The 27,711-nt window shown below is 37.8% G+C and overlaps 2 protein-coding genes across 8 annotated transcripts in view; one reads left to right on the plus strand and one right to left on the minus strand.

Annotated features, from left to right (window-relative positions):
* LOC124265296 (caspase-8-like) overlaps positions 1-19,523 on the plus strand; it is a 36,605-nt gene extending 17,082 nt beyond the window's left edge. For 2 of the 7 annotated variants that reach the window (XM_046700086.1, XM_046700089.1), the window contains exons 2-11: positions 11,875-12,516; positions 12,934-13,239; positions 13,628-13,921; positions 15,197-15,274; positions 15,647-15,709; positions 16,222-16,293; positions 16,486-16,584; positions 17,048-17,350; positions 18,376-18,562; positions 19,273-19,523. In XM_046700086.1, coding sequence (XP_046556042.1) covers positions 11,922-12,516; positions 12,934-13,239; positions 13,628-13,921; positions 15,197-15,274; positions 15,647-15,709; positions 16,222-16,293; positions 16,486-16,584; positions 17,048-17,350; positions 18,376-18,562; positions 19,273-19,405 — 2,130 coding nt within the window. In that variant the 5' untranslated portion in view covers positions 11,875-11,921 and the 3' untranslated portion in view covers positions 19,406-19,523. Of the gene's footprint in view, positions 1-4,609; positions 4,717-5,342; positions 5,431-8,874; positions 9,142-10,097; positions 10,211-11,872; positions 12,517-12,933; positions 13,240-13,627; positions 13,922-15,196; positions 15,275-15,646; positions 15,710-16,221; positions 16,294-16,485; positions 16,585-17,047; positions 17,351-18,375; positions 18,563-19,272 lie in introns of those variants that run through there. The other 5 variants (XM_046700088.1, XM_046700084.1, XM_046700085.1 and 2 more) reach the window with 5 other exon arrangements.
* A 5,607-nt stretch (positions 19,524-25,130) lies between these two features.
* Positions 25,131-27,711, minus strand: part of LOC124265294 (vacuolar protein sorting-associated protein 8 homolog) — a 38,749-nt gene continuing 36,168 nt past the window's right edge. Inside the window, 2 exon segments of the mRNA XM_046700083.1 lie at positions 25,131-25,271; positions 27,323-27,391. Of these exon segments, the coding sequence (XP_046556039.1) occupies positions 25,134-25,271; positions 27,323-27,391 (207 nt within the window). The 3' untranslated portion in view covers positions 25,131-25,133.

Consider the following 27,711-nt stretch of genomic DNA (forward strand, 5'->3'; position numbering starts at 1 on the left):
CAATATATCACAATATGTATTGCAATATCTCTTAAATTATTGCAATATATCGCAATATGAAAATCAGAGCAATATCCAGCCCTACTTTAAAACATTGCTACTCTGTTCAAGAAAATTATCTAACTTGAATCAAGTGGGTCGTACGCTTTAGTGAACAAATTATTGCGAATTATTTTTTGCAAGACTTTACGTTCTCTTAATCCCCATCACACATGGATGATATGATGCATCTCGCCTTCAAAACTTATCATTTACGTTACTCTGAAGACATATATCCAGATGTGAAATTTCGATCTTTTCGTCATACTTCGCTTTTTGACTTGTGATTACTTTCTCTGGTAACTTCAGTAGCAAAGGGGCGGTGGGGTAGCCTAGTGGTTAAAGCGTTGGCTCGTCACGCCGAAGACCCGGGTTCGATTCCCCACATGGGCACAATGTGTTAAGCCCATTTCTGGTGTCCCCCGCCGTTATATTGCTGGAATATTGCTAAAAGCGGCGTAAACCTAAACTCAGTCAGTCAGTCAGTAGCAAACAGAAGTCTGTTTCGGAAAGAATACATAATCTAGTAATTTTCTATGTGATTGGTTATTAATTTATTGTGTTCCTTCAAATGCCTAGCTGTGACGAAAGACTAGATAACTGAACTCTAATAATTCCTAAACTCCCAAGCTTCAAACAACAAATAAATCAAATTATGTCTTCAGTTTACTATTCAAAGCAGTATACCTGGTCATGTTTCCAAAGAAACGAAACGTGACGTACGGTCAGAGTCCCTTTCTCCATTCTCTCCTAAACATCGTTTGCGCGATACATAATGACGTATTTTCGTCTTAATCTATTATGAATAAAACCTTTTAATAAACTGACACAAACTTTAAACTTAAAAAATTATATATACAGCTTAATGCTTAATTAATCAGAAAAGTCTCTCTTTCAAAGGAGTTGTTAGGAAACAAGTTTGATCGTGTTTTGGTGGACTTAACTAATATTTACTACCAAGTTAACAAGGCAAATGAGTGAGTGATTGCCAGTGAGTGAGTTTAGTTTTACGCCGCTTTTAGCAATACTCCGGCAATATCAAGGCGGGGGACACCAGAAATGGGCATCGCACATTGAACCCATGTGTGGAATCGAACCCGGTCTTCGGCGTGACGAGTGAAGCACTAGGCTACCCCCACCGCTCCCCAAATGAAAGTGTCAGCATATCCTAAGCAATATTTATAATAGTGTAATAGGTCAATGTGGCCCGTCGTCTATTACTGCTCTGTGGTGCAATATGACATCGTTCTATGTACGTACAACACACGTGGAGTGTCTGAAGGCAAGTGACAATGTTACATTTCTTCAAGTGGTATAACTTTTCAAATTCAGTTGGTTAATTCACAGTACGAGTGAGTATGGTTTTACGCCGCTTTTGGCAATATTCCAGCGACATCACGGCGGGGGACACCAGAAATTGGCTTCACACACTGTACCCATGTGGGGAATCGAACCCGTGTTCGAGCGGACTTATAAACAATTAGGCTACCCCACAGCCCCCACAATACGAAAAACGTAAACATAGGTATAGTCAGTGTTGCTTTGAAAGTAGTAATTTTAGTTGACCACTAGGTGTAGACTACGTTTGTGTTACATATTTTAGTTATACGGAAATTGAAAACAACAAATTTGGTCTGGTAAAACAACTTTATCCTCTGTAATATTCATTTCAGATAACTTTAGTGATACTTATACACTTCGATGATATTTACCTGTTCACATAAATTTCCAAAAGGAACCTTTGATTCGCATGGTAAACCTAATCCCCAATCTAGGTGACAAAACAGATATCAACTTCATGTAACCTGATGTGTAACCAATGAAATGATGCATGCCACTAGTGAACACATTAATGCCACGCATATATACATAACGCGTGTCAGCAATTGGTGTGTCGTCTTGCTCAGGCTCGGGTATTGATTGGTCGCATTATTATACCGTAACAAAATCACGGGTCTTATTTACAGTGAAGAGAAGTTCGTGGAGGTACGACCTTTCACACTTCGTGTTCACGGATCATGGCTGTACAACATAGTTCTACAGTCGTGATTTTACCGTAAATGTTTGTTTACCGATTCAATGTATTCGATTCAATCATAATTTCACACTCCGCATGGCTATTTTTTCACGAAAGAATATAGCAGGTATAGAACTATTAGAACACGTCTAAACAACCATATATGTAGGTCTCTAAGATGTCTTTAAGTCTAGATTATTGAATTGTCAGTATCTAAAGCAGAAGACAGTCTCTGGGCTCCTTGTAATCAAAATGTATCAAGGAAATATATTATTCATTATACGTTTTTCAGTAATATATGTTCATTTCAGAAACTACGTGTAGATGTTACTCAAAAACAACCAAGAACTTGATAACTACATGAAAAGCAATCAAACTACGCTCGTGTTCATTCTTTTATTAGTGCTATAAATGAGAAAAATAATATGGCTTTGCTTTGGATGACCGCGCATAACTAATGGTAAAACTTAAGTACAGGACACAACATATGCATGTCAGTACATACATCCATACATACAATCTTAATATTGTCCAGCCTTAAGATAGGTACAAGGAAAATTTCAGGTGATGAATAATTTTTGTTAACATAAAATTAAATAAACATCAAATTACAGCTGTGTATTGACGTTAATAATCTTTATCTTCTCACCGAAAATGTCTATTGAATATCAACAATTTAGCCAATGTAGTTTATATAACTCCTAATCAATATGGCGTTAAATATGCCGTTGTGGAGAAACGACACAGGCGTTACTATATATCACATTAGGACATACGTACATGCGTATAATGTTTGTAAGTACATGGCAAATTATAAATGAGAGCCTATGTGAATACCCCATAAAAAACAGTACTGGATGTCATTTCCCCGTCAAATACATCCAATAAGAATAACCGACCACAATCCATGCAAGTATTATATCTATCTGTCATCATGAAACATATTGTATACGATATTATGCATGCACGGTTATGATTTCTTTAGAACTGTTTCTCCCTTGTCGACCTTACGAAATAAATTTCATATTTATCTCAATGAACAATGAACGTAAACTTACCTGCGATGAAATGTTTGTCATAAAGACTTGTTCGACAAAATGTGCCATCTGAATACACACCAATTTGTGTGATGAACGAGTGCGGGTATGTCGGTTGGTCGTCTTACTGGAAAAACTGTCTTTGTGGATCGTCCTCTGTTGTGTGAAATTAAGATTATCATCGGCTACATTTTGTCCATTTCCCTTGTAGACCTCATCGGGCATTCCTGCCGCGTCAGACGGGGATTCCCCTAGGTCTATAAACAGACTATGATGAATGTATAAACCGTAGTTTATCCAAGAAAACACCTGTTGGGGTTATAATTCATATGATCAGACATGTTGTACGCAGTTATATTCACTTTCGTTTACGTAACTAGCTAGTTTCAAATCATTGAAAGAAGTTAGCTCAGTTGGAATTCTCTCGCATTTCGATCAAATCAAAATTCCTGTTGCACTGTAAATAGCAAGTTAGCAAGTACATATGTAAGTGTCACCTGTATTTCGGTGTTATATGCGTACCTCTGTTTATTACACTTGAACTGGAACTGAGTATAAAGACCAACGTATGACAAAACTTGTTCCAAGATGGCTTACTTTTGTATTGCAAAGAAAAACGACAATAATGAGTTGGTTAACGGAGAACTCCGCACCTGTTCCGTGAATAATGAAAATGAAAGTAAGATCATACCAGTACTGTCGTTGTGAAGATGTGTAGGTGAGTTAAACAGAACAATGTTTATGCTTTCGGTTACTTTAGACTTATCTCGTCATTTCTCTTTCAGAATTGGTCTTCAGTAACCCATACTTGTCGTACGAGGCCACTATCGGGATTGGGTGGTCAGGCTCCTGACTTGGTTGACACATGTCATCGTATCCCAATTGTGTAGATCGATGCTCATGCTGTTGATCACTGGATTGGCTGGTCCATTAAGTGTGTCTTTTGTTTAACAGTAGTTTATTATATTTAATACGAATGTTATATACCATATCGCAATGGAAATGCCATACACCGTGAGCATTAGTATATTTCAGTTGTTCCCACAATTTTAATCTCCTCTCTTAAGTTTAGAAACGGTAGATGCACTTTGATAGCGAGGATATTACTTCGTATGAAAGTAAGTTTTAACATGTATAAGGAACGGAAAACGAACTGAATCAGATATGAATATAAGTTTATTTTCTTGGTAAAAAAACATATGTATTCGTTGTAATTATGACACATCAGCATGTTATTTTCGATATAAAGGGTAATCCCCTCTAATCAGTGATGTTATAAATCACCATTAATCGCGAATCCATCAATGTTACATGTAGATATACGTAGAGAAACAAATAAAGGAACACAGGAAAATTGAAGTGTTCCTTTATTAATTTCCAGTTTTCATCACCAGCTTTGAATAGGGCTGTGGTGATGAAAACTGGAAAATAATAAAGGAACACTTGAATTTTCCTGTGATCTCTGTTGTGTTTCTCTATTTGTTTCCGGGTTCTCTTCCCACCCCACCCCCACCCCGTATTTTTTCTCCCGGCAAGGAAGTTGATCTCTCTACAATCGTGTTTCCTTCAGGCGTCGGTGAAGAATCAGCGATATGATTTTAGAATCAAATCAGTCAGACTAAGGTGAGGATGTGTTTACACTTTTATCGTCTGCCGGTATCAGTCATTGTAACATAACTATCCATGTGTGAAAATATATAATCAAAGTCATTGGCATGAATCAAGAAACTGAATTTCCAACATGGCCAGCGTAGTCAGATTACAGAATGACGTGTACAACAGATCACGTCGTAACACCCCATAAGGAATTTATATGCTGTTAATGCCAACTCTATCCTGCGATACGATTTACTAATCATATATTATTTTAAATTGATCTTACATGCGGTACAGAAAAGCAATAAGGGCTTAAGTAGTCTGTTTACAATATTCACATGTAATGACATAACATAAATTTCGAGGATCTATCGTGATTTCAGGTTTTTCATACAGTCCTAGTTTTACATGTTACGTACAGGGTTATTCCCCTTGGCAGTTGCTCTCTCTCATACTGACTCGCGTGTGCGTGTCTCGTGGTCGGGTTTTTGTTTTATATCAATAACAATTGCCTGGTTATATTAAATTAATTGGGTACTTCTATCCTCAACCTGACAATTAGTGATCCCATAAGGCACTCCATAACATAAGCGACATCAAGGTTCCGTTCGGTTGGTCAGGAAACTCAATGACATAGCTGTTGTCGAACAGTGTTAAACAGTTGTAGGGAAATTGTACTAAGGGGAATCCCCGTGGTGTTTTCCCCGCCTTGAAATAATGCGCTGATGCTTTACTCCAACGGTAATTACCGCTTTTTCACCTTTTCCGATCACCTCTTTTACACTTAGTTTTGTGTAGTATATGAAGCTAGTTTCACGACCTCATTTTCAAAAACATGGTAACACCCAAGCCTATATAATCGTTATAAATAGTATCACCCTTCGATCTAAATTTTCAGAATTTCCCCAAATCTTGAACTTTTAATCTTATGGAATACTCATTTGGTGTACAGCATTTACACATTATTCCCGTATGACATCACAGTAAATAGTCTGTGAACATCAAAACAGCTGCTGTACAGAAAACCTAAGCACTAGAATCTACTTGTATTACGAGTCTTTACCAGATAAAAGTAACCCGTCTGTGATGTTGACTACAGTATTTCAGATACGATTACCCCTTCAACTTACTTTAAATTACCTCGTTAAACAAGACATACCACATCCGTTATGTACTCATATTGTGTGGAAACAACTTTTGTGGCATTGCATCCCACAAACATGAACTCTAAGACTGATCAACAACTGTTTCAAGCTACTATAATGATACTGAGCAACCATTTTTGTCTGTCGACGTCCAACCTTTCCACGAAGATGGATAGTTATAGATTGCAATTGTAATTTAGATTTTATCAATTTATATGAACAATTGTATTTGATGCAATGTGTACAAGTCCGACAGCAATTCCTTTCACATAAAAGCCTGTGTAAGTGTAATGTACAGTGTACGTGGTGAACTGCTATGGGTGTTGTCAAATTTGTTCCCCGTATACATGACGGATACAGGGACTATAGTGATCGAAATGTCCATCTATTTATACGTCATTTCGTTTCCAAAGTAGAATTTGAAATCATTTAAATATTTCTTAATGAAACCGTCCAAATGGTGTCTTTTTCATCCGCCAGTTTAAAAAACGGTATAATATAGAGATCGGAATGTCCACCCTCCGTCCTGTCAGGTTTCTGTTTCGGAGCAGAACTAAACAATCGCATATTTTCCACACAACTTGCTCAGCCTAGGTATGGTTTTGGAAATTTTGTTGTTATATGTCTATTTTGACAGGCTAAATCCTGAGGTACCGAGCCTTTCTATTTAACTAGTGATATCAACCTGTCCCGTGGTACCTGTATACATACATTATCTCCTGTAAGAGACGTTACTGAAAGGGTGTACACTATACGGAGTACTAGTATTTATATGGAAACTAGATAGATAGATAGATATACGATGATATTTTAAAGGTGACTTTAGATATCAATCACGCCCTTTGTGTATTTGAACTTTAAATCTTGAGTCATAAATCTGTGAACATCCGCTTGTGCTTTGAGTTATCACCGAATACAGTCAGACCTCGTTAATACGAACACTTTGGTTTTTTAAAAAACCCGTTCGGATAGTGAAACGTTCGTACTGCTGAAACCACAGTATATGCACCGAGTTACTTCCCCTTGATATCTTTCCTTACTATCGAGACTCTGAGGTCATAGATGAAGCCTATGTTTATGAAGGAAATTATAAGTTTGTAAAACGTTATTGCTACTACGTCCCATACACCATTTAAAAGATCTAATCCTACTGTTGATAAATATGAAGTTTATTTTTATAATGTTATTCAAAAACTATGGCGATTTTTTTTCCATTTGTGACATGTCATAACATGCCCGTGCCTTTTTCTTTTATATTTTCATTTTTACGTCATCAGAAAATTATTATAAAAAGATTTCTTAAATATCTGTGGCTTTCCGCTCTGTAACATGACATAACAACGGAAAATACCATTGCATTGCCATTGCCTTACAAAGGTAGTACACGTTTTGATAAGAAGTGCAGCCCCTACGCTAGATTAGGAAACAATGTTATAAAGATGCGGCCTGCTTTCTTGTTACATTTACTGCGCCTCAGGAAATACGGAATTTACAAGGGTCTTCAGTCCCGTACACACTATCAAAACTCAGTGTAACTAATATTATACCGAGAAGGTAATATTTACAGAAAAACACATTTACCTGTGAAAATCATTCATGTATGTTTTCAGTATCATGTCAATTAATGTTCATTGTGAGCAATGCCCTTTTTGATAAGTATGTTTCTATGTGGCACTGACTGTGATAAGATTTCAAAAGATAAAAATTGAATAGAGGCATGTAGAGTTGTTATCATTCCGTCACTAATTTAGGATATTAAATGTGTATGTTTTGTGTGTTGCTTTACGCAGCACTCAGCAATATTTCATACATGGCGGTGGTAGTATATTAAGTGAATTACCTCATACACTGTACATTAATAAAAGGTACATTAATGTGAGCGGTCTTTTTTCAACTATGCACCCTAATTTTAAAGAACACGTGTGCGAATATGGACAACCAAAACGACATCCATTCTGGGTGCTAGATGCCGAAATCCAAAATACTATACAGTGAATCTATCACTCTACCACGCCATGAATAAAGTATTGTCGATTAATGGGTTACCTTTTGCTGCTATATTTCTTATTTCCCCTGCATTTTCGGCCGGTGGGGTAGCCTAGTGGTTAAAGCGTTCGCAAGTCACGCAAGTCATGTGTGAAGCCCATTTCTGGCGTCCCCCCGCCGTGAAATTGCTGGAATATTGCAAAAAGCGGTGTAAAACTGAACTCACTCACCCTGCATTTTCATATACTCATGGAAACAAATAAGGGAACACAAGAAAGTACAAGTGTTCCTTTATTCTTTTCCAGGTTTCTTCACAAGGTATGAATTGCACTGTGGGTGAAATTCTGGGAATGAATAAAGGATCCGGAACACTTGTACTTTCATGTGTTTCTTTATTCGTTTCCATGAGTACATGTATACATAACCACCTTTATGTCTGGAGTTCGTTGTCATTTGTAGAAATATTTTCGGTAGTTTTTTTACTGCCGTTTGAATCGCTTATGTTCTAATATCATTCATGTGCACCTCTATGTGCTGCAAGGTTAGCCCCCCTGAATTACGACATAGCTAGGTGGCGTTGTGAAACAGATATAATCCAATCATGAATGCATGACCACGAGTGAACATGTTTTCCACACAACATTTTGTAATGTAATGTATGACAAGCATTTATCAGAGACCATGTGGTCGCGTAATTAAAAAGCAGTTGTTTTTGTCATAGAGGAATTGTTGAATTTCATAAATGCGTATGATTATTTAAGTAGAACATGTTACACTATATAGTAGCTAGACGTCCATCTTATGACCCTTTTGACTAACCGTTTTGATTGACCTGCAGTAACTTCATACTCCTCTCTGTCCACCCAGTAATGTCGTCTGCCCCCCTCCATTTCCCATGCACTGTCACGTGACACTGTCAGTGTAGCGCTGGAGACCCCTGGAACCCCAGGATGGAGAACCCCTCATTCCGATATTGTGACTGACCATAAAACGACCAACGTGGATCTATAAATAGACACGGAATTCCCGTTTACATATGTTGCATAAGAGTCAATATGACTGCGAAAAACTAACGTATAATACTTTGGCAATCCCAAAGTGTGGGCATACAGTCCCATTTAAACACATTACAGGATATGGATAATCGTTGATGGCGTATACTTATGCCTGGGATAATATCCGAACCTTAATCAAGTTCGCTACGCTAGAAATGGCAAGTTGGATGGTATATATTTATTCCCTGAAGAAATTCATTATTGGAGTAAAACCATGGTGTTTAGGATATTTAGACTGGATTGGAACCTGATTACGTGTGTTTACGGTAAGCGGTCTTAAACATTGGTCTCACAGATTATCGATCATTATAGCAGCAGATTTGTACTGGTTATTAAAGGATATTTTATGAATCAAGTTAGGCAGTTAGTTTGAATTCCCAGTTAAGATAGCCTATTTTCTCTCTGTTTTGTCGTTGACATATACATATATTCTGGAATATAACAATGATATCAATGATTTATGATAGCTAATGAACTGTGCTGTACATACCCCTGTCGTGAACTAGTACTGTACAGTACTGCACATGGGATCGCAGTCCCGAGCAGGTGTTATACTATAATTTTAATAAAAAAACATGTCATATTGATTACTCTTGCTAATATTTACCTGTAATTTGCATTGTGTAGAGAAGGTGGTACATATGAATCATGCCTACCTGTATTTACGGTCGATCAACCGAAGCTCAACCATCGATGCAGGGGAGCAATAACGATTCTGATTTGACTGTTGGTTTCACATTAATTTTAGACTCGCTGTGCGCATGCGCAGAGCGTGTAAAAAATATCCACGGGTCAACTTCCGGTTTGGTCGTAAGCTTTACCAATAGTGTAACACTCTAAAGAAAGCAAAAATCAAAACAAATATATGGTTTTATGTCGAATTTAACTAATCTCAGTTCATTTATGAATGGAAGGGACAGGAATTAGTTAAATAAATAGCTTAACGTTTGTTAACAAGCTCTTGTATAAACACATCTCACTACCACCCGTCCACCGTCCTTCCTGCACATCCCCTTCTCACAAGTGAAAAAATACATCTCTGATACAATGCCAATTGCCAATTATTGAAAAGCATAGGCAAATGGATGTATGTACTCAACTATGAACAGTTGTCACGCGTAAATAATATTCATTCAGCATTTATTTAGAGTGTGTTTACAATATCGCTAATGCGACCAAACCGGAAGTTGACCAGTGGATATTTTTACACGCTCTACGCATGCGCACAGCGAGTCGAAAATTAATGTGAAACCAACGACAGCTAGATGACTAAGGTTGTTTGGTGAATATACTGACCATGGAGAATTATTGTATTCAATTCGCACATAAAGACATGTACGTATTATTGTCTTACGTGGAGACTAGACCCATGGTTGTGTTTTATGGATCACCAAATCGCCACATGACATACCAAACAAAATAAAGCTGATGATTAAACCTGATAACTGTATAATGTATTCGGATCCTGACACATATTTTGTTGTTAGTTTCTACAAATTGAAAACTAATGATTTGTGATGAACAGAAATAAAAGATCTGTATACGTAAAAATGGTATACATCGTCAAATATACAATGCTGGGTTGTTTTTAGCACAAAGTTTTCATTTATAATTTTAGTAAGATGTTTTAAGTTGTTCATGCGTTGGAAGAAAACATAGAATGTTTCTATGGCATCCAAAAACCTATATGATGATATTTTGTTTTCAAGTGTTAGTGTACAGGAGAATGCCTATGTGTTCATTGGTTTCATGTGATCACATTGTCACACTCCAATGTGAGAACCTTATTACGTAATTTCCGCTGAAATGGTCATTCTCGACACAGGTACAGGAGATAATACTGACATACATATCTGTTACAATCGTAACATCTATATTTCCTTTCTTAGACTTCCAATTGTCTATTTATTTAGCGTAAACTTATTCTATTGGATGATGGTACAGTGAGAGCTCACAACATTACTAGAACCAATTCACATACAAAGGGGTACATTCGCTAGAAACTTTCTTTCTTTTTAATCATGTTAATCTTGAATATATCACAGAATAGATTCTTTTTTTATTGGTGTGGGCAGATGATCAATTAGAGACTGGTGTGTAGTCCCACAGTGGCTGATAGAGGAGTGAGTGAGTGAGTTTAGTTTTACGCCACACTCAGCAATATTCCAGCTATATGTTGGCGGTCTGTAAATACAGAGTCTGGACCAGACAATCCAGTGATCAACAGCATGCGCATCGATCTGCACAAATGGAAACGGATGACATGTGTCAACCAAGCCAGTGAGCCTGACTACCCGATCCCGTTAGTCGCCTCTTACGACAAGCATGGGTTACTGAAGATTCATTCTAACCCAGACCTTCACAGTTTTTGATAGAGGAAATATGGTTTTAAGTTCACTGTGGTTACCCATGTAAAAGTCTAAATATTGATTGCTGCAATCATCTTTGTGCTGAATTGAGTCCCTTACCCATCCCTGGAGCCCATATTATGGTGCTTGATCTGTCAGCACCTATACCTACCCAGTGATACTCCATGCTCATGATAATTGTAAGTAAGTATAAAAACAATCTCAAGTAAAGAATTGAGCAAGAAAATCAAATGACCCTCATCATGACCCTTTTGTTAAAAGTATTAATTTTAGGGATTCCCCAGATTCAGATACTATATATGCGAGCGAACTGTAAGGACCCCAACCATCCTCTGAAAAGTTGGGGCTGTACACCATGTAATCAATACTGAACAAGGATACACGGAAGAATAGGCTGACCCATATATTGTGTATTAAAAGATAGTGTGAGTGTGACACCCCACCACGTTCCATTTTTCTCCCTTTGACATGTCATGCAGTCCATGACAAGTAGAAGTAAATTTTATACATTTTCCAATCACATTTTATTGCTCCATGATTGTGAAGATTCTGTTCTCCAGGTTGTAGTGTTGTCATATTTATGGCGCAGAATGCAAACATATTTCATTATGCAACTCATTGTTTTGGCAGGAGTGTGAACTGAAGATTACCCAACGTGACTTCATCTGACAAATAAGATGCATGAAGACACAAGTTATGATGGCCAGGAACTTGCATTTGATGCAGAAGATGAAGGTCCAGACTATAGAAGAGTTGGGCTCCACATTGGAGAAGACTTACATGATGATGACTTGGATGCCCTCAAGTTCATCAGTCGAGATTATGTGGCAGGAGGAAAACTAGACCGAATAACCACTGCTACAGAGTTGCTCACACAATGGGAAAAAGTGGGGAAATTTGGAAAAGATAATCCTTGGTATCTTGCAGAATGCTTGTTAAAAATTCAGCGCATTGATCTACTTGAGGAAGAACTTGGATTTGATGAAAGTGTAATTGATAAAAGACTGGAACAAGGTCAGTCTCAAATATCACAATACAGGAACATGTTATTAGAAGTGGCAGAAGATCTTGATTCGGAAGAGCTGCAGAAGATGATGTATTTGATTGGAGACATGAAGAAAAAGGACAAAGGGAAAATTGTTAATCCAATGTCTTTGATAACATATCTGGAGCAAACAAAACAAATAACTCAAGACAATCTTCATAAACTCAAACAACTTTTGGGGACAATTGATCGAAATGATCTCCAAGAGGTTATCAGTAAATTTGAAGGTATGTAAATTATGTTAATCACTAAATGATTGTAGGTTTTCTACATATTGTAGTTTCAATTTTTCTTGTTGGGAAATATTTCTTTGTTTACGATAGAGGCCACAGACCAGCAGAAGTTTTGTGTATGTTCCAACATTTGCCCCAAGTATATACTGGATAAAAATTATTAATTTCAAATATCACAAGTTTCCCTCTTTAGATTATTGTATGTAAGACTCAATGTATTAGTTATTGTAGACTTAAATACTACAATGTAGACTATAGGTAACACATTGAGGTGATAACAGACCTAATGAAAAGGCTTGCACTGAAAGAGTTAACATGTTGAAATTGGATGGCCATTAATATTATCTATTTCCCAGATAGTTCTGAAAGAATAAATCATATCCTGAGGGCCATGTCATGTAAATGTTTCAGGTACAAAAGGTTTGCCTAACTCTGCAGCTAATGTCGAAGAAGGCATGGATACATCAGAACCTTATGTTCCACCACAGCATCTTGCACAGCCATCACAGCTGCCACCAAACACAAAAAACAGCCGCTCCACTGTTGCAGAGAGGCCACCTGCTGTAGTGAATAGGATACCTGCTACAGAAAATGAACAGTTGAGGGGGGTAGGGCACGAAACCCGGGGGGTCACAGTAACACTGCCTGGATCATCAGTGGGAGCTGCAGCAGCAGCAGCAACAGCAAAATATCCTCTTGCAACAAGCACACAACAAGGTACTATTGCTCATGAGTATTGTGTAAATCATTGGATGGAATGATCATTTGATAGCAGATTTAAGATTAACTAACCTAAACAGTTTGAGTTAAAATTATGAACATACATGTATTGAGTTTTGCATCATTGCATGCACATGTTACACTGCCATTCTTCATTACCTTATACCTTATATCATTACCTTATATCTTATTTTGCCAATACCCTACTTGGCTTGCTTTGCACTATATTGCAGACAAGGGTAGCAAGGTGACAGGTAAAGTGTGGTGGTCTGGAGATATTTTGTCTTTGGTTGTGAATGACAAGCAAACCAAGGTGTTACATCTGCTGTGAAGGAAATTGGACTGATTATTGTTTACACAAAATCTACACTTCTTGTAATTTCAGTTTTCTCCCAAGATCAGTTGCAGGACATTGTTCACCAACTAGCCCATGAATTTAAACAAGAGAGCTGGATGGTGTTTGGATATCAGCTAGGTGTGGGTCCTGATATTGTACACCAGCTGTCTCAGGTCTACCCTGACATGACACAGCGCATCCATCACTTGCTAACATTATGGCTACAGAAGTGGCAAGGAGGCTGCGATGCTGCTATGGAGGCCATCATCCAGGCTCTGCATGAAGTACAGATCCACAATCTGGCTGACCAGTTCTCCAGAATATACAGTCCACCAGAAGAGGGTAAGCAAACAAATCTGGCACATAATAAATGGTTTCACAAAGACATTTGATTTGTTCTTAATTTTTTTTTTTTTTTTTTTTCTTAGGTAGTTCTACCATTGTTAAGAAAGTGTTTCTTTCCATCCACGGTTGTTGTCCATACATGTCTTGCTCCACAAATGTACAGCTTCCAATGCAAAACCTGTCCCTCTGTTCTGTCAGCACCAAGTTATATTCATGGGGTGAGTGAGTTTAATTTTACGCGTACTTAGCAATATTCCAGCTATATGACAGCCATCTGTAAATAATCGAGTCTGGCCAGACAATCCAGTGATTGACATCATGAGCATCGATCTTCACAGTTGGGATACAATGATACGTGTCAACCAAGTCAGCGAGCCTGACGACCTGATCCTGTTAGTCGCCTCTTACAACAAGCATGGGTTACTGAAGATCAATTCTAACCCGGATCTTCACACTTATGTCAGTGACCTGCATCGCGTTGGTTTCCCCTCATTAAACTGACACCTCATAACATAAATGGCAGTGTTAAGTTTGTTTTTTTATTACCAAATAATTCTCATGAGAGTGATTGGATTTGGAAAAGGGTTCAAATTTTCTTTTGGAATAGTTCATCTTGATATATGAGACACAGCCTTATTGGTTATTATGTCTGTTGAAATGTTTGTCATCTCATGTGATATGGGTCTGAACTATTGATCGCTGTCAGTGTCATTCATTGATGTACATGCACCCTTGCAGTACACTGACAGGTCAATCAGCAAATGCACCCCTACTGACAGTTGTTTCTCTCCAACTGTTTGTGTGGGTGCTAATTGGGCACAACTGGACTGGGTTAAAGTCCCTTTACTCCAGTTTAGATCCTTGGCCCCATGCTTTTGGGTTTCACCATGTGTTAAATTTAAGTGACCTGCTTCACTTCGGGTTAGAATTGATCTTCAGTAACCCATGCTTGTCGTAAGAGGGTGGTCAGGTTTGCTGACTTGGTTGACACATGTCATTGTATCCCAGTTGTGTAGAATGATGCTCATTCTGTTGATCACTAGATAGTCTGGTCCAGACTCGATTATTTACAAACCCCGCCATATAGCTGAAATGTTGCTTAGTGGTGTAAAACTAAACTAAACTCACTCACTTCTGACTTCAGTCCTTCATTTAGTTTACTTGCTACAGTGTAAGTGCCATACATTTCAAAGCATAAACCCAACCCCCAAACACATAAGCTGAAGTGTTTTGTGTGTGTTGATGACTAAAATGTGCTTGCTTGTACATCAGGATTTCAGGATATCAGCCTGGCATCAAGACCACAGAGAACATCTCTACACAATCATGCCAACATTTCCGTAAATACATGTACGTACAGTATTCACAGTAGAATCTTTAATCGTTTAATTAAGCAGCTAACAGGTGTATTTATTTACAATTTACAAATGGAGCCATTAATAATAAACAACAACATTCTGTTCCTTTTGCGGGATTGTGTTAGTCCACCAAGTGATAGTCATATAATATTAACACTAGTATCTCCTGAAAATGATTCAGAGACAATTTTGGACTATAGGTTCTGCATTAGTTTGTTATGGGTTTTAAAATCCTGTAATTCTTAACAACTAAATATTGCAAATTTATAGTTACCTTGAACAAAAGTTGTTAGACTGTCCAAACAATTGCTATTTAATGTTCAGTTTGTTCTGTAGTGTGTTATTTGGAATGTTGTTGTTTCAGCTGAGGCAAGATACCGAGAACCAGAGCAAGATCCACCCCAACCAGCAGCCCCACCGGCTGTAGGTAGGTGAAACAACTGATATTGTAAATGAGACCCGTAAAACTGTAACATGTTAGGTCCTTTTCCAAAATTATTTTTCTTTAGTAGTCCCCTCAAAACAGTATTCTTTATGTACTTATTTGGCTTAGTTACAGATCTGTACAATAAATTAATCATTTATGCTAAAGCTATTTCAACTGATCTGTTACTGATTTAGGTTGTGTGAGGCAATTGGCGTCTGCTTTCTTGGCTGTAGAATATGTTATCATGAGATGTTGTTGTTTAAATAACAATTGTTTGACTCCTACTTATATTATATTATATCGTGTGGCGGTTGGGTAGCCCAGTGGTTAAAGCTTTGGCTCATGATGCTGATGACCTGGGTTCGATTCCTCACATGTGTACAATATGTGAAGATCATTTCTGGTGTTCTTGCCATGATATTGCTGGAATGTATATAGAAGTGCATAAGACCATACTCACTCACCCCCTATCAAGTCTGCCTGTTATGTTGTGCTCTGCATTTTCTTTCCAGCTAGTTCAAGTCATACACAAGAAGCACCAGATAGAATTATGCCATTCTATAGAATGGACCGCAAACCCAGAGGCAAGTTGTGCTGTTATCTTACTACTAATAAACTTCCAAACGATCTTTTTGTCTGTAAAGAGTTTATAAGTTCTGTTTTTCAACAAACTTATATAGCTGTAGATGTATTAACCAGCTTAACAGTTTGTTTTTAAGGATTTGTACAAACATTATCACATATTCCTAACAATTTGAGTTCTATGGCATTTTCAGGTATATGCATCATCATCAACAATGAGGTTTTCCACAAAGACCCCGAGGACAGAGGAGCGAGAGAAATGCCTAACAGAGAGGGGACACATGTGGATGCAAGTGAGTTTGTCAGAAATAGTTAACCAAGACAGATATGGTTATATTTATACGCTTGTTGTTTTGTGAGTATAAAATACCATTCACTTGATATCAGAATATGCTATGACCTGTATCTGACATTTTAATGTATAATATCAGCAAAATTACACTGTTCACTTCTACGTATTGATCATAAAGATTATGACTGTTTTGTGTGTCTGTCCGGTCTCATGGTCCCCAAGGGCACATATATGGCACTGAGTGGAGGCTTGTCATCATTGCTGACATGACCCGACCTTTCAAATCTGATGTGTGCTTTATTATTTACCCTGCTCTCTTCTGTAAAACAGATTTGTGTATATGATCAGATTTTGCAAAGAAGAAATTTAAATTTTAAAACACATCAAGTAAATGGTGTATAATTTTCATGCTCTGTTGTGCTGAGAATTGCATCAGTCACTAAGAATCCACAAACTGTTTTCAGCAAATCTTCTGAAAACATTCACGGAGCTCTATTTCGATGTCCGCCAATATGACAACATGAAAAGTACAGACATGGTCCGTGTGTTGGTCAATATGGCACTGAATGTTGATCATAAAGAATATGACTGTTTTGCGTGTTGCATCCTGTCTCATGGTGCCCAGGGGCACATATATGGCACTGATGGGAGGCTTGTGAGCATCACAGACATGACCGGGCCTTTCAAATCTGTTGTGTGCCCATCATTAGCTGGAAAACCCAAACTATTCTTTATTCAAGCCTGTCAAGGCAGAGAAAAACAAGAAGGTAGGTGTTTGTCATCATCACTACTTCCCTGGCATGTAAACACTGCATTTCTCCATCACCTGTTAAAATACTGATAAAAGATAGGGGTGACATGTCTACCTTTACCCAGCTAAAGAAATGAAGCCCTGTAAGACTACAGGAAGCAAAATCAAGCCAACTCTGTGCATGAAATTTGTACAAAGCCTACCATTTCTTGACATTATGGTAATCATGTTGAAGTCTACAGAGAACACCTGAAGGCTACTATATTACATCAATGTCTACCAATAAACACTGCAGTTTGTGCCATATAAACTACATGCTCTTTGATCGAGTTCTCACTGGAATCAGGCCTAATTCATGGTTAAGAATAGTGCCCCTATGTATTTTAAAGGTGAAGGATTAACAGTGTATACACACTGGTGAAGAGTTTCCAATCTGTTTTGTATGATGTAACTCGCAGATGTGATGATTTGTCTGTCTGGTATCTCATCAGAACAAGCATTATAAGTGTTCCATAAGCTGAAATACAGTATCCTTGGAGTGTAGACCGCCTCCATGGTGTAGTGGTTAGAGCGTCCGCCCGGAGAGCAGAAGGTTGCGGGTTCGATCCCCGACCGCGTCATACCAAAAGACATTAAAATATGGTACTTGTTGATCCCCATCTGGCGCTCGGCATGAATGGGTACAACAAGGACTGGTTGTCTCAGAGTCAGTATAATGTGTCTGAGTGGGGTATTCATGCTTCACTGCAGCATGGTATCTCAGTGAGCTAGCACTATAAAAGCAGCTTCAGTCTGGGCTGGTACAAGCCTCACATACACACGCATGCACATCATCATATGAGCAAAATATTCTAAAGCACGACATTAAACCCAATTTCACCTCACTTCCCCTTGGAGTGTACTACAATATATTTGATGCTGCTGTTTCTGTAGTTATATGAGCACCATACCTGGTAACACAAAACACATCCTACAGAACTGCCAATGATATGTGAATCAAAGGTCCTATTAAATAATTATGAAATCATGTACAATCCTCAGGTCAAGAGATTCAGAGAGACAGTGCTGAAGTAGAGGAAGATGGGATCCCAAGGGAGGTAATCCCCAATGAAGCCGACTTCCTGATTGGCTACGCTACTGTGCCTGGCTTTGTATCATACAGGAGTCGCAGCCATGGATCCTGGTACATCACCAAACTCGCCGAAATGCTTAACAAGTATGGTACAAAGTGAGTAAAACAATCCCATTTTGATCATGGATAGAGTTGAGTGTTCTCATCATCTGATGACCATGTTATGGGCGGTTGGTAGCCTAGTGGTTAAAGCGTTCACTCGTCCCACTGAAGACCTGGGTTCAGTTCCCAACATTGGTACAATGTGTCAATCCCATTTTTGATGTCCCCAGCCATGATAATTCTTGAATAGTGTAGCGTAAAACCCAACTCACTCACTCAAGGAAAAGGTAGCATCCATCCAAATTCAATATAAGATTCCACATGGTACTTGTTTCCACTGTAAAGATGTTGACGAAGATGAGGCAAACATCATTCTTCACTGTCCTTTATATAATTCTAGCGGATCTGACCTCCTGAATATATGTATGGGTAAATTTCCTTGTTAATATGCCAGATATAGATAAACTGGCCACCATTCTACATGTTGTTGATATTTGTTTTGTTGCAGCCAAAACCTGCCAAGGAATTCTATTGAAGCATCATTAGATGCTATATGTATAAACTCTTTATCCTTTTACTGAATTTTAAACTGTTTTAGAGTCTCCCATAACTCCTTAGAGCAGTGGTGCTGTTTTTATGATTATCTATACCTTTTATGATAAGATGTAAAAGTAGAGAGACTGAAATAAACTTTTGTCTGTCTGTCTGTCTGTCTGTCTTCAAAACTCTTTCAAGATTACTGCACAGGATTACTGTTGTTTCAGATATGATATCCTGAGTGTGTTGTTATTAGTGAACAATGAGGTTGGAAGAGCCAATGCCATGATGGACGGGGGGCGGTACAAGCAGTCACCAGCACCACTCTACACCTTGAGGAAGAAAGTATTGTTCAAATGAACAATTGGTGTGCTGTGGGCAACAAACAGAGATATCTGCACAGTTTTTCAGGCAGACAAGTACCAAATGACGGTATTTGATCCAAGAGTTGGCACCTCTGTCAGAGTGAACATTAAGACTGACCGACTGACTGACTGAGTTTAGTTTTACGCCGCTTTTAGCAATATTCCAGCACTATCACGGTTGGGGGACACCAGAAATGGGCTTAACACATTGTGCCCATGTGTAACAGATTAGATGATCGAACCGGATCCTTGGCGTGGCGAGCTCTCGCTTTAACCACTATGGCTACCCCATTTTATGTTGTATTAAGAGGGTGTAGGACAAGAGTTAATCAATACCAGCTGATACACATGTATATCTTTGCAGGATTCACCATCACATATTACTGGAATATTGCTAAAGGAAGTGAAAAAACAAACTCACTCACTCTCACTCACTCACTCACTCACTCTAATGTGTGATTTCCGTGGGAAGGAGGATCATGATTAATGTGAAACCATTTCTGGTGTCACCCACTGTGACATTTCTGGATTATTGCTAAAGGTGTTCATTCAAACTCACCAATTCATTCATGGTTTTGCCTCAGCAACTTAAGGGATGCACTCGCTAGGGTACAGATACAAAGGTGGCAAGATTAATTCCTCTAAAAAATAATAATGTGACATTTGGATGTTCGATTTCACATAACTCACCACGTTTACTAAAAATGTGTGTTGTGTAGATTGTGACCAAATGAATCTGCATCTTTTGAAAAAATATAAAGGTAATTTTGATGTCAACACAATCCGCTGAAAAGATACCTGTATATGTGTCAACATAATAGGATGGATGTTGTCAGTTTTTGAATGACCTAAAGTTAAAATTGATTATAATGTTCTGAATTTTGTGTTGTAAGGTGTATGTTCATTCACTCACATGACCATCCTCAAAATTAAATTGAAGTCTCAAACTCTTCTAGTGTTTAAGGTGTTGTTAGCTTGTCACACTGAAAAACCAGAATTGATTTCCTAGAAGGTACATTTGTACAATGAATGTAACCAATATTTTGTGTCCCCAGCCCTGATATTGCTAAAGCTGTGTGTTTTGTCACTCTGGTTTAATATGATGGAAGAAAGACCTTGTAAGATATTCAGTTTTTACAAAATCATGAAAGCAATCATACATATATGCCCCAAATATGGGGCAGTGGGGTATCCTAGTGGTTAATGCATTCGCTCATCATGCTGAAGGCTGGGGTTCGATTCCCCACATAGGTACAATGTGTGAAACCCATTTCTGGTGTTCCCTGCCGTGATATTGCTGGAATATTGCTAAAAGCTACAATAAAACCAACTCACACACTATGCCCCACATATGGCCTTTTTGTTGCACAGAGCGCAGGTGCATGAGTATGATCTCCTCAATGTACACTCTAATGAGGTGGTGGTTTGACAACTTCATACTTTAATAATAAAACATTTACATATTGCACATAACAGTATGTATATATATGACCTAGAAAACATGGCACACTGCCTTTACAGAGTGCTGACCTTCATCTACAAACTTGAAAACTCTATTCATTTTTCTCTCACCAGTATACAATATAAGTCAATATAGTTCCAGCGCAGACATTAACAGAAATGTTCAATATTTAGCAATTTTTTTAATTTACATGGAGCAATGAAGATATTGTGCTGACTGGTTGGTTTTTTTTTAATATTATGGTATACTGTAATCGTATATATTTTCATGGGGTGCAATTTTCGCGGAAAGTTCACAAAAGACCTATTAGCGCAGTATTTTTTCCGTGCATTTCAAATGCCTGAGTGTTGGTGTCCATCACAAAGTTTTCACAACCCATAGCCATGCAATGATCAAAGCTGGCCTCCATAATTGAATCGTGTTAACTAAAACAATCAGAGAGATGTGGGATTATACTTGTGTCAACATTGTGATTTGTGACTGATGTAAGTGAGCTTCTTTCATTTTGTGATTACGAGTAATCAGCTATCAATTAACTGACAAACTGATTACAAAAATTTGCTGATTGTGATCGCTATTACTAGTATATGCCTCTGTTCCTTTGTATATTGTTTTGATGTTATCTGAGAGAGAAAAATGCATGTTGTTCCTATTTAAAATGACTTGACCATGAATATTTTGCTTGGTATGATTATTAATGCACAATCATTTTGCGCTAAAAGCGCAAAAATCAATCTCAAGCGAAAATAACTACGATTACAGTATTCCCATTTGATTTGGTTGGTTGGTTAATTTTTTACCCCACACTCAGCAATATTCCAGCTATATGGCAGTGATCTGTAAATAATCGAGTCCAGACCAGGCAGTCCAGTTATCAACAGTATGAGTATCAAGCCACGCAATTGGGATACAATGACATATGTGAACCAGTTCAGCAAACCTGACCACCCGATCCCACTAGCCGCCTCTTAACGACAAGCACGGGTTACAGAAGACCAATTCTAACCTGAATCTTCATGTATTCACATTTGAACCTTAATCTCATTAGCATTATTAGATATTTATCTAATGTAAGGAAGTATCATTGACATGATAAAAAGTCTTTACACTTATTTACTTATGTTTTTACACCCTTTGTTATGCTAGCTCCATAGCAATAGGTGGAGCCAGCTTGAGCTTGAAAGTTTCATTCTGGAATATGCTGGAAGCAGTTCTGTTGTAGCCCTTCCTTCGCCCTGACGGTTCTCCACTTGCAAGCTCTGTAAGGATTGCAAGCTGTAACATATGAAGCGAAAATAATTAACAGATGGTATTCATGAAGTTTTTGAAAGGCATTTAGAAGTTGGACGAACATGAATACATGACACGTTTTATGGATAACTTCTTTTTCATTCTTTATACGACATTTCAGAGCTAACTCTTGCTCCTTCATCAAGAGCAAGAATTAGCCCTGAAACATCATATGAAGAATTAGCTCTGAAACGTTGTGTAAAGAATAAAAAAGAAGTTGATATCCATAAAACATGTCATGTATTCAGATGGTATTTATGTTACTCGGACTTTCATGAACAAGGCCTCTGTTTATCTAATAGAATTGCTTTGTTTGTTTGTTGTTTACACCTCACACAGCAATATTCCAGCTAGATGGCTGCAGTCTGTAAATAACTCAACAATATATAGTTGATGTTGCACTCAGTCAGTTATACTTTATACATTATGTTTACCTGTACATGATTTGCATGTATCACTGCTTGTACAGATATTATGTGGTTTCCCATCTTGAGCTCGTCACAATATGGCTGAAATATTGCCGATGTGACGTTAAATATTAACTCACTCACTCACCCATCTTGAGTTTTGTGTGATGACCCTCCAATTACATCCTAGTGAGTGAGTGAGTTGAGTTTTACGCCGCACTCAGCAATATTCCAGCTATATGGCGGCGGTCTGTAAATAATCGAGTCTGGACCAGACAATCCAGTGATCAACAGCATGAGCATCGTACTGCGCATTTGGGATACAATGACATGTGTCAACATGGGTTGCTGAAGACCTATTCTACCCCAGATCTTCATGGGTCAATTACATCCTAGCCTCATTTGTGATGGAAATTTACGGATTTAATGATGAGACATATAAAATGTGTCTGGAATGTCTACTCATTTAGATGGTTCATATACAAACTAGTAAAAGTATTCTTGTATGTTGTTAGTCTCCTACTCCCTACAGAAATCTCTTACCGAACAATATGTGGAATTACACTCAATGAGTTTTACACATCACATACTTCTTGAATGTGTCAACGCAAATAAACCCGCATGGACATCAGTAATGTCAAAGACTTGTTTGTACCTGAATGGTTTGTGGAAGACTGTTGTATGAAATGAAGGCTACGAGGATCACCATATCAAATGCTGTACCATACCATCTCATTTTGATGGGGAGGAATATCCAAGGTGATACAGACTTTAAATGTTTACATTTTGACGACTTCAATGAGCACAGGTTTAGGGCAAATCTGGCTTTCAAAGATCATCGGTCTCTGGCAACTCTGCACATAGATGTAGCAGCATGTTATACAACTGGTACCAGAATCAGCAGTGAAGATCCCGAGTCTTGCTTTACAATTGGCTGCAAACACCTTTCTAGTTGCACTAATCATCCAAGTTTGAGTACTCACCCTTGATGGAGTCTTCATTGCTCGCCGGACACTTTCAAAGGCTTGAGCATGTTGAGGATCAAGTGCCGACTGAGAAAAACAACATGAAATGCAACATTTCTGGTTTCAAGGCCTGCAATGTGTGTATTGTAATATCTGACAAAAATGAGAAAATGCAAATGAAACAGATGCTTCGACTCGCCATAAACTCTAATTCCTTTAGTTGTCAGTTTCAATTTGACAATAGAACTACAAAACAAAGATCATTTTATCATGGTTTTACCCATCAAATTTCACTAAAACATTTTTTGTGTATGTATGTATGTGCACAGCTTTTAATTTAGATTTAGATTAAAATGGGATTCTATTATTGAGGGAGGTAAAACCCAAGTACAAAATATTGCACTTTTGATTTGCGATTATACGCTTATAATTTTGTTTACTTGTTTTTTCATAATCAGCAATGCATATTATATGTCATGAAGAAGTGATAATTGTGTTTTAATTATGTTTGCTTTTTTGGTTGCATGTGACCTTTAACAATTTTGTAAACTTGTTGGTAAGACATACCAACAGCTCTACAAGTTCTGTAATAACCATTTCTATACTAATGAAAGGTTTATCTCTGTCCTTTTCAAGCAGAAAAAACTTATAAACCTTTGCAACAATCGACTGCAAATCGTTGGCCATAGTGGACGCTGTGATAAAGATGTGCATGCTTGACGGGAAACTTATTTATCAAGACTTAACATTTATATTAATATTTCTTCAATAAAGAAACGAAAATTAAGTAAAGTAACACAAACATTCAACATTTATTTGTTTAGGAAAAAACGTTAATTCGTATTTCTACACCACCTGCATTATAAGCATAAATGTAAAGACTATTAAATGCATGGGAATGTTAAATCGATTGAAATAAAAATTAGGTACACTATTGGCGAGTTGATATATTGACAACATAGTACATTTATCACCTATATAAAGATATTAAGACTAAAAAGCATTTTTCTAGCATTTCCGACAGTACTTTAGTATATGCCTCTATCCCTTTATATATTGTTTTGATGTTGTTATCTGAGAGAATAAACAAATAGCATGTTGTTCCTATTTGAGTATTTGTCATGACTTGACCATGAATATTTCGCTTGGTATGATTATTGACGCACAATCATTTTGCGCTAAAAGCGCGAAAATTAATCCCACGCGAAAATAACTACGATTACAGTATTCCCATTTGATTTGGTTGGTTGGTTAATTTTTAACCCCGCACTCAGCAATATTCCAGCTATATGGCGGTGGTCTGTAAATAATCGAGTCCAGACCAGGCAGTCCAGTTATCAACAGTATGAGCATCAAGCCACGCAATTGGGATACAATGACATATGTCAACCAGTTCAGCAAACCTGACCACCCAATCCTGCTAGCCGCCTCTTACGACAAGCACGGGTTACAGAAGACCAATTCTAACCTGGATCTTCATGTATTCACATTTGAACCTTAATCTCATTAGCATTATTAGATATTTATCTAATGTAAGGAAGTATCATTGACATGATAAAAAGTCTTTACACTTATTTACTTATGTTTTTACACCCTTTGTTATGCTAGCTCCATAGCTATGGGTGGAGCCAGCTTGAGCTTGAAAGTTTCATTCTGGAATATGCTGGAAGCAGTTCTGTTGTAGCCCTTCCTTCGCCCTGACGGTTCTCCACTTGCAAGCTCTGTAAGGATTGCAAGCTGTAACATGTGAAGCGAAAAAAATTAACAGATGGTATTCATGAATATTTTGAAAGGCATTTAGAAGTTGGCGAACATGAATACATGACACGTTTTATGGATATCAACTTCTTTTTTATTCTTTACACGACGTTTCAGAGCTAATTCTTCATATGATGTTTCAGGGCTAATTCTTGCTCCTTCCCCTGATGGTTGTATTCAGATGGTATTTATGTTACTTGGACTTTCATGAACCAAGGCCTCTGTTTATCTAATAGAATTGCTTTGTTTGTTTCTTGTTTACACCTCACACAGCAATATTCCAGCTAGATGGCTGCGGTCTGTAAATAACTCAACACTATATCAGGGGTGGAAATAACCCATTGCCCGACGTTCGAGTCCAGTGTTTTTTTCTGTCCAGTTGACTTTCCAATGTTAATTATGTTCTTTATTTAAAAAAATCAACAAGAAAACGGGGCAAGTGATTTTACATGTGCCACTGTTCCGGAGTACACTAGCAATTTTAAAGTTATTTCACCCCTGTATGTATTTGATGTTGCACTCAATCAGTTATACTTGTTCTGGAGAGAAAGTTAGTTTCTTTGGTTTTTTGTTATCTGATAGCCAAAACCAATCTTTACAAGAACCATGAACGTTGCATCAAAACGCAAACGTAACGCCTCGTGCAGTCACTTTCTGCATGTGCAGGGTCGAGCACATAGCTTTCTGACGGCTAAGTGGATGGTCGACAATTTTGATCAGTGAGACACTGGTTGTTAGATTACACAAATAGTTTGCCATATTCGGGCATAGTATAGATACTAAACAATTTAGAACTATAGTTGTGTATCTTATCAGATAGCTTATTTAGTTCATGTAGTTTAGAAAAAGTATCATATTTAGTTTGGTGGTCGGAGTGGCAAAAGTATCATATTTAGTTTGGTGGTCGGAGTGGCAAGAACGTTGTTTATTTACCATTTAGTTAAGCACGTTTTTTTCACATTTCAAGTTCACAAATTATTTTAGTAATTCCACTGCGTAAACAATACTTTATACATTATGTTTACCTGTACATGATTTGCATGTATCACTGCTTGTACAGATATTATGTGGTTTCCCATCTTGAGCTCGTCACGATATGGCTGAAATATTGCTGATGTGACGTTAAATATTAACTCACTCACTCACCCATCTTGAGTTTTGTGTGATGACCCTCCAATTACATCCTAGTGAGTGAGTGAGTTTAGTTTTAGGCCGCACTCAGCAATATTCCAGCTATATGGCGGCGGTCTGTAAATAATCGAGTCTGGACCAGACAATCCAGTGATCAACAGCATGAGCATCCTACTGTGCATTTGGGATACAATGACGTGTCAACCAAGTCGGTGAGTCGGACCACCCGATCCCGTTAGTCGCCTCTTACGACAAGCATAGTCGCCTTTTGTGGCAAGCGTGGGTTGCTGAAGACCTATTCTACCCCGGATCTTCATGGGTCAATTACATCCTAGCCTCATTTGTGATGGAAATTTACGGGTTTAAATGATGAGACATATAAAATGTGTCTGGAATGTCTAGTCATTTAGATGGTTCATATATAAACTAGTAAAAGTATTCTTGTATGTTGTTAGTCTCCTACTCCCTACAGGAATTACACTCAATGAGTTTTACACATCACATACTTCTTGAATGTGTCAACGCAAATAAACCTGCATGGACATCAGTAATGTCAAAGACTTGTTTGTACCTGAATGGTTTGTGGAAGACTGTTGTATGAAATGAAGGCTACGAGGATCACCACATCAAATGCTGTACCATACCATCTCATTTTGATGGGGAGGAATATCCAAGGTGATACAGACTTTAAATGTTTACATTTTGATGACTTCAATGAGCACAGGTTTAGGGCAAATCTGGCTTTCAAAGATCATCGGTCTCTATCAACTCTGCACATTGATGTAGCAGCATGTTATACAACTGGTACCAGAACCAGCAGTGAAGATCCTGAGTCTTGCTTTACAATTGGCTGCAAACACCTTTCTAGTTGTACTAATCATCCAAGTTTGAGTACTCACCCTTGATGGAGTCTTCATTGCTCGCCGGACACTTTCAAAGGCTTGAGCATGTTGAGGATCAAGTGCCGACTGAGAAAAACAACATGAAATGCAACATTTCTGGTTTCAAGGCCTGCAATGTGTGTATTGTAATATCTGACAAAAATATGAAAAAGCAAATGAAACAGATGCTTCGACTCGCCATAAACTCTAATTCCTTTAGTTGATAATGTTATCATGGTTTTACACATTGTTGACATCAAATTTCACTATCTGTGGCCAACATGTTTGTGGCAAACTCAAATATTTGTATGTATGTATGTGCACAGCTTTTAATTTAGATTAGGTAGCTTAAAGTGGTATTCTATTAAGCAGTAAGGGGTATGACCTTGTTACCATTTATTACTAGG

The sequence above is a fragment of the Haliotis rubra genome, unplaced genomic scaffold (assembly GCF_003918875.1).
Source record: "Haliotis rubra isolate DU_JTF1 unplaced genomic scaffold, ASM391887v1 Scf97, whole genome shotgun sequence".
Lineage (NCBI taxonomy): Eukaryota > Metazoa > Mollusca > Gastropoda > Lepetellida > Haliotidae > Haliotis > Haliotis rubra.